This window comes from Scyliorhinus canicula, chromosome 9, assembly GCF_902713615.1.
Source record: "Scyliorhinus canicula chromosome 9, sScyCan1.1, whole genome shotgun sequence".
In the NCBI taxonomy this organism is placed as follows: Eukaryota; Metazoa; Chordata; class Chondrichthyes; order Carcharhiniformes; family Scyliorhinidae; genus Scyliorhinus; species Scyliorhinus canicula.
This window is the reverse complement of record NC_052154.1, coordinates 155,708,906-155,723,442: the sequence shown is the minus strand read 5'-3', so window position 1 is coordinate 155,723,442 and position 14,537 is coordinate 155,708,906. Positions and strand designations below refer to the sequence as shown.

The following is a 14,537-nucleotide window of genomic DNA, read 5'->3' as shown; positions in this document are numbered from 1 at the left end:
CAGTGTCATGAGGCAGTGGTGCTAACCACTGCGCCACTGTGCCACCCTTCGATGTACTTTTTATGAATGACACACAAGAGGTTAAAAGCAGCTTAGGATCTTAATAAGCTCAACATGCAAGATGGCCAACTACCGTTGATCAGTAACAATAAAGTCAACAGAATGGTGAATTACACAGCCAGAAGTGTGCAATAAATTGATCAAATTGGGGCGGCATGATGACATAGTGGTTAGCACAACTGCCTAACAACGCCAAGGACCCAGGTTCGATTCCGACCTCGGGTGACTGTCTGTGAGGTGACTATCTGGGGAGAGTTTGCACATTCTTCCCATGTCTGCGTGGGTTTCCTCTGGTGCTCCGGTTTCGTCCACAGTCCAAAGATGTGCAGGTTAGGTGGATTGGTTATGCTAAATTGTCCCTAGGTGGAATTACAGGAGTAGGGTGGGAGATTGGATGGGCGGTGCAGACTCGATGGGCCTAATGGCCTCCTTTACACAGTAGTGGTTCTATTCTATTCTAACTGGACAGGGGATCTGCTTAGAGTGCAGATCAGGTCACCGAGGCACAAGGGAGACAGTCATGTGCTGGAGACAGTGAAGAGAAGAATCGCAACGTCAATCTCTAGTATCAGGGGTCTGAGTTGAGAAGTGGGGAAAGATTCAGTTTTACAGCCTGGAAAAGAGATTCTGGGAGAATACAGGGGACCTTTATAAAAGGGTGAAATAGTCATTGGCATGCAAAATATCAATCCAGAACGCTACTTTAAAGAAATTGGAATGATTAGGATGAGGAACACAGATTCAAACTAATAGATGTAGGATTGATACCGGTGATTCTCCTTCACAGAGAAAGTAGTCAACAAACAAACAAATGCAACAATATTGAGGATGAAGGAACATGAGAGCATAAAACCCATCCATATGAAGCAACAAAGATGGGACAAAAGGCTTCCTTCATTACTTGGTGCCTTGCGATCATTTCCAGTAATCCTGATTTAGGTAATTGTCCTGGATTTAGATCCTAAAGATTGAAGGTAGATAAGTGGCGGATGTCCCAGCCAAGCTTTCACTGCAGGGTATGGAGAATTACACCAATTGTGGTTTCATCAGCTGCATTAGTGTCAGTCACACAGACATTTGCACTCCTCACTCTCCCTGCTTTCCTGGACTTGTTTTGTTATATGAGAAAAGGATTTGATGACGTAAGGAGGCTTGTATGGAACATAAACACTGGTATAAACTAGTTGGGCTGAATGTTCTGTTTCTGTGCTGAAAAGTCGATGTCATTCACTCATGGAGTGAGAAACAAACTGACATTTCACAGGAAATGTTTCTAACAATTTACTATTTTTATCTGTCGTTATACTATTATATTGTCACAGATGATAGGGCACTCATCATATTTACTGTTGTACCGTGCACTGTCTTGCATATCGAGAAGATAAGAAAATGGCAATCACTCCCTATACAGTGGAACTGTGCGGTTACGTAGTTCCACATTTGTGCAGAGAGCGGTGCTTGTGTAAGACACAGCTTTGTTGTAATGAATTTGTGAAATTTACTTATCTATTTGACACATGATTTGCATGTTAACTCAGGTTTAATTTACATGGATTCTGATTTGTATTAAAGTAAAGGTTACAAAAAGTGAAATCGTGGGGTAATTTCTTCTTAGGGGGTCATTTGTAAATTTGGTATTCTGTTTACGGTCCCCCCCACAGGGATCCCAACACAAAAGATATCCTGTGCAACTGTAGCCATGGTAAACTTTCCCCTCCTCGACCTGTCTGAAGCCTGCTACACAGCTGACCACAACATCCTCCTCCAATGGTGACACCTTTGAGATCTCTGCACTCTTCCAGTTGGTCACCTACACATTTCCATTGCTCCACCATTTAAGGAGTGTTGAAGTGAGATTTTGAAAGAAGGTTTTTAGACAAAAGGTCCCCATTGGTTTAGATGCCTGTATAAGAGGCAATTTGGAGGAATAGATAGTGTATAAACAATGCGTGTGCTTTTATAACCTAAGAATTACTAATATCAGAAAGGACAGACATACAATTAAAAAAAGAAGTTAAACAAAATGGCTCTCAGCTGAGTTTGCAATACCAAAGACACAAAATGGCCACATTCCTGAACAACCATTAGCTGGGTTAAGTTGCAAACCAGTATAAATAACATCATTTAATTAGACAGCAGAGTTAGTCATGGAGACAAGGATGATTGATATTAAGGCAATTGAATGAGAGATTCTAGGGAGGCAAGGGAGGCCGGCACAAAGAAATACAAGGATCATTGTTCATCCTCGCCAGCCCAAGGTCACCGATGCAAGCAGGAGAGCTAACTTTAACAGTTAGTATGAGTGCCTTCTTCATGAAGTCAGGGGCTGGTAAGGTACCAACCCACTTTACATAATATCAAATTTAATTGGATATATAACTAATAATGTAATCTATAATCAGTATTATTGAACAAGGTCGAGCCGAAATGGGCTGTGTAGCTGTTTAGAAAAATGTATAAGAATGGATGTTTTCCTTTGTTCGGTGGATAGATGGTCTGGGACTTTAACAGACACTATCTCCCCGCCGGGGAAATAAACCGTTTGATGCGAGGACCAGCAGCTCTGGGCGTTGAGTGATTTATTTGAGATCCTCTCCCGCTAACAAGGAGGATTCAGGTGGTGAAGGAAACCTGCTATTTCTGATAGGTAAAAGGATAATTAATTCGCCATTTTGTTATAAATATAAAAGCCCAGTTCAAAAACCATTTTAAAATGGATTCCATCATGACACTGCAAAAATGAACAAACAACAACAGTTTGCAAAAGCACATCGCTTGCAGAAATGAAGCACAGCATTTGAAACATTTTGCAGTTGAGCAAGAAGCAAATGCAACATTTCTACTGAGGGTCAAATAAACATTATAGCCCATAAGGGCTCTCCATTGTTCGAAAGAAAGGAATTGCAGATTTCAGCATATACCAGTCCAATGATAAAAGCAGAGTTTTCATTCCAATACACAGTTAAGAATTCCACATGCAATATTTATATTAACTTTAAAGTTCAACGAGATAATGTTGCACATTGAAGACTGACAACCCAATCATCGAATCAAATGTATTGAAATCTCACCCAAACCAATCAATATATTACAGGGGTAGGAATAGATTGACTTAGGTTGATAACAAATTCCTTAAAAATAGTTCAGGCGGCCATTTTCTATTCTAGAATCACTCTATACGATTTGCCTAGCTGTCTACTATCTTTGTTTCATATTTCTAACTTCTAATCAGCGCAGCTGTTTTGCTTTGAGCAAGACGCCATTACTGTATTTTGAAGTTCAAGTCGTTTGTAAGCTACTAAGTTTAATTATCTCTTAAAAGTCTTCTGCTGGCAAGAGCTTTCTTGAGAACGTTTTATTTGTAACCACTAGAAGTTTTCAAACTCTCAATTATAATCAATAGACACACAATAAAGATTTAATTTCGCACCCGAGACATGTATGCAAATTTCTGCTCAGTTAAGTGTATATGAGACTACACTTAACCACGGGTAGATTTCAACAGGTGAAGTAGTGGTAATATCTCAGAACTAGTGATCCAGAGGCCCAGGCTAATGGTCCAGGCGCATGGGTTTAAATCCTATTATTCAGCTGGTGGAATTTAAATTAAATTAGGGCAGCACGGTAGCACAAGTGGATAGCACTGTGGCTTCACATCGTCAGGGCGCAGGTTCGATTGCCCGCTGGGCCACTGTCTGCACGTTCTCCCCGTGTCTGCGTGGGTTTCCTCCGGGTGCTCCGGTTTCCTCCCACAGTCCAAAGACGTGCAGGTTAGGTGGACTGGCCATGATAAATTGCCGAGTGACCAAAAGGTTAGGATGGGTTATTGGGTTACGAGGATAGGGTGGAAGTGAGGGCTTAAGTGGGTCGGTGCAGACTCGATGGACCGAATGGCCTCTTTCTGCACTGTATGTTCTATGTTCTAAATTTAATTTATAAAAATCTGTAATTATTTTTTTTTTTTTTTTAAATTTAGAATATCCAATTCATTTTTTCCAATTAAGGGGCAATTTAGCGTGACCAATCCACCTAACCTGCACATCTTTGGGTTGTGGGGGTGAAACCCACGCAGACACGGGGAGAATGTGCAAACTCCACACGGACAGTGACCCAGGGCCGGGATTCGAACCCGGGTCCTCAGCGCCGTAGGCAGCAATGCTAACCACTGTGCCACCGTGCCGCCCAAAAATCTGTAATTATAAGGTAGTCTCAGTAATGATGTCATGAAACTACCATCAATTATTTTATGACCCATCTGGTTCACTAATGCCCTTCAGGAAAGGAAATCTGCCATCCTTATCCAACCGAGCCTACATGTAACTCCAGATTCATATGTAATTCTACATACAGATGTAGTTGACTCTTAACTTACTTCTGCCACGCAGTTCAAGGGCAATTAGGGAAGCGCAACAAATATTGCCTTTGCCAGTAATGCCCACATCTCATGAAAAGAATCCTCCATCATCAATCCGAGTACATATTCTTATTTCTTTCCATTCTTGCCAAGTCATAGCCAGAGAACCACGTAATGGCTTCTCTTCACGCTCTTGCACCATGACCTCTGAGGTCCCCTAAGAATCTTTCCTTGGCTGATAATTCACATTGACATGCTGCCCCTTGGTGATATCCGAAAATACAGCTTTAGATACCCTGGGGCAGCAGGGTAGCATGGTGGTTAGCATAAATGCTTCACAGCTCCAGGGTCCCAGGTTCGATTCCCGGCTGGGTCACTGTCTGTGTGGAGTCTGCACGTCCTCCCCCTGTGTGCGTGGGTTTCCTCCGGGTGCTCCGGTTTCCTCCCACAGTCCAAAGATGTGCGGGTTAGGTGGATTGGCTATGCTAAATTGCCCGTATTTCAACATTGGTATTGTATTTGACACCATGTTTATGACCACACATTCACTTCATTGTCAAGACTACCTACTTCCCCCTTGTGGTGAACATATTGCTGCTACAATTCACCACTGTATTGCATTGTATTACATTGATGCCCTTGAGGGCTCCGCCTATGGCTCCACCCCTCAGGGGAGGTATTTTGATCTGCAGCCTGTAGCCGGCACTTAGTCGCAGGCAGGCACAGATCTAGCTTATTAAAACCACTGGTTACTTCTACTAATCGTCTCATGTGAATTGATGGTCGCATCACCCCTCTGCAACATCAACTCCTGCCTCTGCTCATCTGCTGCTGAAAACTTCATCCGTGCCTTTGTTACCACAACTTGACTACTTCAATGTGCTCTGGCTGGCCTTCCATACTACAAAACTGAAGCTGGCAACGTCTCAATTTTAAAATTCTCACCGTTGTTTTAAAATCCCTCCCTGTGTAGCCTGCTCCAGATCTATAAATCTTTGAGTTCTCTGCACTTCTCCAATTCTGGCCTCTCGCAATTGTTCCATAGCTCCACGACTTGCAGAAATGCCTTCAACTGACCAAGCCCGAAATTCTGGAATTCATTCCCTAAACTTCTTTGCCTCTCTAACTCCCTCTCACCCTTTAAGATGTTCTTACAATCCACCTCTTTGACCAAGCTTTTGGTCACCTGCCCTAATAATTGTCTCCACACTGAAGATATGCTCCTGTTGTGTGGCTCTACCACTGTGCTAAATGGGGTAGACTTTAAACATATCTAGCAATTCTAGACAGAGCATCCATGAGGCACTGTGAACGATCAGCAGCAGCAGAATTGTATTCTACCACAGTCTGTACCCTCGAAGTCCGTGGCATATCACCCATTCTACCATTACCACGAAGCCAGGGGATCAAGCCTGGTTCAAAGAAGAATGAAGGAGGGCATACTAAATGAAACACCAGGCACAACCAATAATGAGATGGCAACCTGGAGAAGCAACAAAACACAAATACTTGCATGCCAAATAACATAAGCAGCAAGCAATGGACAGAGCTAACGATTCCACAACCAATGGGTCAGATCTAAGCTCTGCCATCCTGCCACATTCAGTTATGAATGACAGTGGAAGATTAAACAACTTGCTGGAAGAGAGAGCTCCACAAGTATCCTCATCCTCAATGATAGAGGAGCCCAACACGTCAGTGCGAAAGATGAGGCTGAAGAATTCACAACAATTAAGGGAGGATGCCAAGCACGTGGCAAAGATGCTGGAGCAGTTAATGGGTGAGGGGCCTTTGACCGGCCCCACGAGGTGGATCGGACGCACAGGGCACTGAGGAGGCCACAGGTCGACGAGCTGCTGAGGGCGATGGTGGTGCGGCTGCACAGTTCCTTGGACAAAAATTTTTTTTTTGAAACGGGCGAGTCACACCAGGAGATGGGCCTGGGAAGGGAGTGAGCTGCAGGTTTACGAAGAACTGGTTGTGGAGTTGGTGAAGACGCAAGACGGATTCAACTGGATAAAGGCTGCCCTACTCAAGAAGGGGGTGAAGTTTGGGGTTATGTACCCTGCCCACTTGTGGGTGACACATCAGAAGCAGAACGGGGTTGGTTTTCTTTGTGTAAGGGTGGAGGAAGGGAGAGGAGGGTTGCTGATATGGGTGTGGTTTGTATGGCAGTTGGAAAGTGAGAGATGGCGGTGGGTATCTGAGGGCTGGCCTGGAGGAGTGCATGACACGGGCAGGGCCTGGCTCAAGAAGGGGTATGGCTGATCGGCAGGAGAGGGAGGCGGGTTGTTCGGGAAAGGCCCAAAGGCTGCGGTGGAGGTTAGATGTGGGGTTGTTGGCAGATGAAGGGGGGCTGTGAGCAGGTAAGGGCTGCCATTCGGGGCTCTGTGGAGGTGGATACAGGGGAGGTCACAGCCGCCACGTTGTGGGATGCACTCAAGGCTGTAGTTTGGCAGGGAGTTTATTTCGACTCCGGCACACAGGGGGAGGATAGAGCAGGAGGAGAGGGAAAGGCTGGTGGAGGAGGGGATGAGGCAGTTTTAGATGGGTTGGAGTTTCCCAAGGTGGAGGTGGGTCGGGTTCAGGGCCTGGAGGTCCTGAAGGCATACCTGTTTGAGGTGCTGGGGCAGTTTGGGTTCGTGTATTGGGTTTGGCTGCTGTATAAGGCGCCGGTGGGGAGTGTGCAGCCGAACCAAGTGAGTTTGGGTACTTTGGGCTTCACCATGAGAAAAGGCAGGGGTGCCCGCTCTCCTCGATGCTTTTTGCTTTGGCAATAGAGTCATGGCAATTGGCGCTTAGGGCATCCAAAGGCAGTAGAGACTGGATGCGAGGTTCCATGGGTGGTGGCAAGTGGGGATTGGACAAAATCACGGGGTTGGAGGAACTGTGTGAGTTGCCCAAGGGGAATGGTTTTAGGCAACTGCAGGTTCGGGATTTTGTGAGGAGAGAGGTGCTGTCCTTCCCGGGGATGCTGCCTCCGGCACTGCAGGACAAACTCTTGTCGGAGGACAAAATAGAGGACGGGAAGGAGTTGGATATTTATAAAGAATTGATGGAGTGGGAGGACGCCCTGATGAAGGATGTTAAGTGCCAATGGGAGGAGGAGCTGGGAGGGGAGGTGGGGGCTGGACATGGGCTGAGGCCTTGCGGAGGGTGAATGCATCCTCATCATGTGCGAGGTTAAGCCTCATACAGTTTAAAGAGGTGCATAGGGCGCACATGATGGTGGCGAGAATGAGCAGGTTCTTTGACGGGGTGAAAGTTAGGTGTGGGCTGTGCAAGGGGGTGCCTGCGAATCATTCCACATATTTTGGCGTGTCCAAGGCTGCGAGGGTTCTGGCAGGGATTCTCGGATGTTATGTCCGAGGTTCTGGGCGTGGGGGTGGCTCAGAGTCCAGAGGTGGTGATATTTGGTTGGTCGAATGACCCGGGAGTCCAATGAGGGGGAGGAGAGGCCGATGTGTTGGCCTTTGACTCCCGATAGCCCAAAGACTGAGTTTGCTATGTTGGCGGGACACGGAGTCGCCAAAGGCAGGGATGTGGGGAAGCGACCTAGCAGAATTCCTGAGGTCAAGTTCGCTCTGCGCGGGTCAGGAGAAAGTTTCACCTGGAGGTAGAAACCGTTCATTGATTTCTTAAAGGAGGGTTGAGGGGTCAGAATGGGGAGGGTTCTTTTGGGGGGGGGGGGGGGGGTAATGGGGGCTAAAATAGGATTGGCAGGACGTGACAAGGGGCTGGGGTCAGGGGCTGAAGGGTTGTGGTTGTTTATTGGGTTGATGCGTTGTTCTTCCGATATTTTGTATATTTTTGTTAAAAAGGTTTGAATTAAAATATTTTCTAAAAAAGAAGTGTCAAATTTTGTTTAAGAATGCAACTGTGACATGCCTTAGTGCATTTGACAACATTAAAAGCACAATACAAATACAAATTATTTGCATTGTTGTAGGGTAAATTGCATAGGATTAGAACTGCACAGTGTTATGGACCAGGATTTAGAGAAGCCCAAAGTGTATCATGGAGTTCACCTGACCCACAACTTTTAATAGATTGAGGCATGGGGTGCACACGGCCTACTCTACAGGTGTGGTACAGCAGAAATGGAAAAGTATTTTTTAAAGCAAAACAATATTTATTCTATGAACTAAAGTTAACCTTTTTAAAACATACAGTGAACATCTTAGCAACCATTAATTCAAATACAACCCCCAAAGAATACAACACTAAGTAATCCTTTAAGCTTTCCTTTTGACATCCATATGACTTAAAACACCTTTTAACACATTAGCACATTAGGTTTACATTCATTACTGAGAACATTTATAATTCTGAATTCACCAAATGATCAAGAGATAGTCTTTTCATGGCAGAGAGATCAACAGTACATTTGCTCTGTCTGGCTTCAGCTCCAACCATGAAAACAAAACTAAAACACACTCTTCAGCCTGCTCAAAAACAGAAGCAAAAAGCTGACAGACAGAGCAGCTCCACCCACACTCTGACATCACTGCAGTAATATGAGCAGCCAAACATTTCCGAAAGCGACATTCTCATGACAACAGAAACAGCACATATGCTTAATCAAGCTTGCTGTACTCCACGGGCCATTGATAGGAATCCTGCTCCACTCACCCTAACCCATAACACTTACTATCTTTCTACCAAAAAACCTTATGGATTTTGCCAAAACCACACTGCGGTACAGAATTTCCTCTGTGCGAAGAATGTTTTTCTTACATTCCCTTCAATACTTTTGCAATAGAATCATAGCACAGAGGGAGATCATTCAGTCTAACATCCCTGTGCTGGCCCTTTGAAAGAATTAGCCAGCTAATCCTATCCCCTTGCCCTTCGCCAAAGACCTGCATTTTGTTTTTGAATATTTAGCTGGTTTCTTTTCAAAAATTACAAATGAATCTGCATCCACCACCTTTTCAGGTAGTGCAATCCATGTCACAACAACTCACCACATAAATTTTATTTTCTTTCTCCTCATGTAGCTTCCTGTCCTTTTGCCAATTATTTTAAATCCATAACCTCTGGTTACCAACACCAGCTCCCCACAACTGGAAACAATTTCTCCTTATAGCTACCCTATATAAAAAAGACTTTGAAGACCTCTATCAAATCTCTCCTTAACCTTCTCTGCTCTAAGACAATCTTTAATATGCTCCTTGTTACTTTACGTTTGGGCTGCAGTGATTCTAACATTGACTATTTCATATATTATATTTGAATGAAAACATTCCTACTGGTAGACATAATTAGTGACACAACGAGATTAAACCATGAGTAGCCAAACTTTTTAATGAACTCAAGTCTATGTATTTGCTGTATTGTGGGCCACATAATAAATCAGAATCCTATTCACTTGTTGATATCCCAAGCTGGATTCTCTGCCCCCCCCCCCCCCCCCCCCCGACGCCCCCTGAAAAGTGCCGTACACTAGGAGTACACCACGCCATGTATCCATTGCCGTCCCCAACCGGCCGAGTTCCCGACGCCGTGGATTACCTGTGCTCACACCATTCGGAAACCTCACATGGCGGCTGTGGACCTCAGTCCGGCGCCGCCACAGTAGGGGGAGGACCAATCCGCGGGCAGAGGGGGGCTTCATTTGGGGCTGGAGGCACTGTAAGCGGGCAGTATGGGGCGCGCAAGCGGCCGAAGGGAGGGGGGGCACTATTTTTGCGGTCCAGGTCCACAGGCTGAGTCCAGTCCACCATGGAGCACGGCGCAGCCGCTGCAGGCTGCCGCCATATGCATATGCAGCCACGGAACCGGACAATGCTTCGGGCCATATTGGCAGTTCTACACTGCCTCCCAGCAAAACGGGGAATCGGTGGCCGTTTTGCGCCAGTTTTCCTTGCGTAAAACACCACCATTTTCACCCCGGCGTGGGGACTTAGTCTCCCAAACGGAGAATCCAGCCCCTCATGTTAACCACACTGATGGATTTGGCGTTCTAGTTCAGCAATAATCTACCTTTCTCGGCCCAAGAAAATCAGAACAGGACAAACCAGTGACTACAATATTCCCATAGTATTGAACTTTCTGGGCTTTGTGAGCGAGATGGCCAGGGTTGAAAGCCCATTGGTCATATTTTGGACACACTCTGAATGTCCAACAACTTCATACTTCCATCCATACAAATTTAGCATAGCGGCTCAAAAACATTTGAACGAGTCCAAAATAACCTTTAAAAGAATGAATCCTTCTCAGTGGAATCTGCAACCCAAGTATGTTTTTTGATATTGAAAATCTTTTTTGCTTCCACAATATTTTTAAATGTCTCACCAATTTGGATGGAGAAAGGTATTCTTCGATAAGGAACTCAGTCTCATCTTTGATAACCGGATTGGGATTTTGCAAACCTGGCTGCCCAAAGTCCAGGACCCTAACTGTTGCAGTGCCTGCACGGGTAACAAAGGCTGGGTGCTGATGAAGTTCCATTGATACCCTGAAAATAAAGAACAGTGATGAGTAGACTGTGACTTCAAAAAAGGATGAAAAAACTCAGAATGGTAACAATTATAATTTAATTTCTCAATGTACAGTCTATAAAAATAAGACTAAACCAACAAGGACCATGATGTTGCGCAGTTTTATAAGGATGGGAATGTTGCATCATGTCTTAAATAATAGATTATTCTCCTTTTACGATGGAGCTAAATCTCTTAAATTAGGAAAGTCAATTTGTTAGCTAAATGCAGGCTCAGTAAATTGAGTTTTACTTGTGCAATGAGGGAATTTTGCAGTTTCAAGTCCCAAGTTTCAAATTGCAAGTTAAAACCACTCAGCAATAAGTGAGTGGCATTCTTTCTCTATTTGTTTTTAATTGTGACATTTGGCACATACTGTGCTAGATCTCTTGTAGCATTGCTCACAGTATTTGAATGACACATTTGATTTATTTGTTCATTCACAGGATACGAGCGTAACAGGCAAGGCGAGCACTCAGTGCCCATCCAAATTACCTTTGAGAAGGCGATGAAGAAATGTCTGAGCAGCTTATTAGACTATTCCATAAGGCAGTTAAGAGTCAACCACATTGATTGTGGGTCTGGAGTCACATAGCAACTGTAATATCTTTGGACTAACAGTACAAAAATCAATAGATTGCTGATGAACGTGGGTTGAATACAAGTTCAACAGAGGTTTATTACTGTCCAAGGGTTGGCACTAGACTAAGGGCAAAAGCCCCCAAAGTAACCAATGATGTCATGCATGTCATGTGACTTCTTGCTTAAAGACACAATGCACACAACTACAATAACCCAAATATATAACAGCAACAGCAGTGGTGATGATAAAATGATTGAATTGTCGTAAAAACCCATGCAGTTCACTAATGTCCTTGAGATAAGAAAATCTGCCATATTTACCCTGCCTGACCTATATATGGCTCCAGACCCATAGCATTCTCTGAAATGGCCTTCTGTTGTACTAGGGATGAGAAATAAATGCTAGACTTGTGACTTGAACAATCCATGAATGAATAAAGATGATCACACAGCATACTCTTTGCTTTGAAGTTCATTAATCATTGATGCATTGAGCACAATTTTTATCTTGATTACTTCCATTGACCCAATGCAATTTTTTCCAAGCTTCAAATTAGCAATGTATACATGATAATAGTTTCAGACGCTCACATCAGAAAGGATTTGCCAGATGTTTTCCATATTACTGATGCTCTTCAACTGTATGAAAGACATGGTAGTGGTTGCAAGTTCACCATCAGGAACTGCAGTTTTTACCACTCCCCAAAATGAGAGCACATTTATTGGGCTTTGACCCAGCAGGTCTGAACACCCACCATGATTGTGTCCACAAAAGATATTGAGGGAGATTGTCCTCTGCAAGTATGCTCTCTCAGGCCTGAACCCTAGTGCTCGAACCTGCCTTGGGCACTCACTGATTACAATCGACGGAAACATTAGATGCTCAGTATTGGAAACATGGCCATGGTGAGAGAAAGCCAAGCTCTTTCAAGTCTGTAAAAATGCCAAATATGTTATGCAGCAGGGGTCCTGGAGCAATAATGCTGTTGAAATATAGCATTTTGAGACATTCTAGAATCAGTGTTATGTAGTTTTTTTGACAGAGATCAAATCCATTATTTTCTGAGTACAGATTTGATTTAAAATTTTTTTAAAATAAATTTAGAGTACCCAATTATTGTTTTCCAATTAGCATGGCCAATCCACCTACCCTGCACATCTTTGGGTTGTAGGAGTTAGACCCACACAGACAGGGTAGAATATGCAAACTCCACACAGTCAGTGACCCAGGGTCGGAATTGAACCCGGGTCCTCAGTGCCATGAGGCAGCAGTGCTAACCACTTGATTTTCAATCTACCGTATATACTCGCGTATCATGCGATCTCGCGTATCATGCGACCCCTAAATTTTAGACCCAAAACATGATTTTATGCTATACCTCATGTATCATGCGAGTCACTTTTTTGAGACACCAAATGAGATACAAAATTACGCCGTTAACAACCGCCGTAAACAACCAGCTGTTTTGCGGTTTCTAATCACGGTAATAAGCAGTTAACTAACGCGTAACATATAACGGTCAAATACATTCTACCATTAGCCACTATGGAGAAAAGATCTGCCAAGAAATATACTGCCAAATTGAAGCTGCAAGTCGTTGCCGAAGCGGAACACAGCAACAACATTAAAGCTGCAAAGCTGTTTGGTGTCGGAGAAAGCGGTGTCCGCAACTGGAGAAAACAGAAAGAGAAATTGATGGAAAGTCTTTCCTATAAATGCGCTAATCGCGGGTCGAAATGTAATTGGCCGCAATTAGAAGATAACGTCTCAAAGTGGGTGTCCGAAAATCGGGAAAATGGTTATATTATAACTCGATCTAAAATTAGACTTTATGCTTTACGAGAAGCAAGAAACATGGGCATTCGTGAGTTTACTGCAAGTCCTGGATGGTGTACGCGGTTCATGAAAAGACATGACTTTGTGTTAAGAAGAAAAACAAAAATTGCACAGAGACTCCCAAAAGAATTAGAAGAAAAAGTGACTAGTTTTCAAACATTTGTAATCAAACATCGCAAAGCTAACAGCTATCAGTTATCGTGCATTGGAAACATGGATGAAACACCCGTGAATTTTGATATGCCATCAAACTCAACCGTTAATAAAGTCGGTGAGAAAAGTATTTTTATCAAAACTACAGGGCATGAAAAGACACATTTTACGGTTGTACTAACGTGTATGGCAGATGGGACGAAACTTCCTCCAATGGTTATCTTTAAACGGAAATTAATGCCCAAAGTAAAATTTCCAAATGGTATCGTTGTCCATGTCCATGAAAAAGGTTGGATGAACGATAATGGTTGCAAGATTTGGCTGAAGAGAGTTTGGGAATCAAGAGCAGGTGGTTTACGACGCCCAAAAAGTTTACTTGTGTGGGATATGTTTAGGTTACATCGCGTGGATTCTGTTGTGAAAGCTGTTCGCGAATCAAACACCGATATAGCAATCGTTCCAGCTGGCTTGACTAGCGTCGTTCAGCCACTTGACGTATCCATTAATAAGCCATTTAAAGACAATATAAGAAAGAAATGGATTGACTGGATGATGGAAGGAGAGAAATCATTTACGAACGGAGGGAATATGAAGGCTCCGGATTTGCCTCTACTGTGTTTGTGGGTAAAAGAAGCATGGGCTGAGATAGATGCAGATTTGATTGTTAAAGCATTTAAAAAATGTGGAATAGCAAATGCTTTGGATGGAAGTGAAGATGATCCTATATTCGAAGATGCAGGAGAAGAGGATGAAAATATTGAAGACCTGGAAGATGATCAGTATGACGACTGCCTCGATGAAGAAGAATTCCAAGTTTTATTTGATGATGACACTGATAGCAATGAAAGCAAATTTGACGGATTTTAGTTAACCTGCAAAAGTTTGTTTTAATAGTTTTTTTATTAAAGTTTTATTAAAGTTTGTTAATTAACCTACATATGTATTCCTGTTTTATATTTCATTATGTCCATAATAATGTCCATTTGACTTTCCGTTAATGGATACGGTCTGCTTAACAGCCTAACAGCCTAATCTTGACCAGTACTTCACACCCGAAATTTTGTATCTC

At 43.5% G+C, this 14,537-nt stretch overlaps 1 protein-coding gene across 6 annotated transcripts in view; it reads right to left on the bottom strand.

Moving 5' to 3' along the window:
* The window catches only part of lrrc56 (leucine rich repeat containing 56), a 244,298-nt gene that overhangs the window by 187,591 nt on the left and 42,170 nt on the right, over positions 1-14,537 (bottom strand). For all 6 annotated transcript variants that reach the window (XM_038807997.1, XM_038807995.1, XM_038808000.1 and 3 more), the window contains one exon: positions 10,712-10,874. In XM_038807997.1, the coding sequence (XP_038663925.1) occupies positions 10,712-10,867 (156 nt within the window). In that variant the 5' untranslated portion in view covers positions 10,868-10,874. The remainder of the gene's footprint in view (positions 1-10,711; positions 10,875-14,537) is intronic.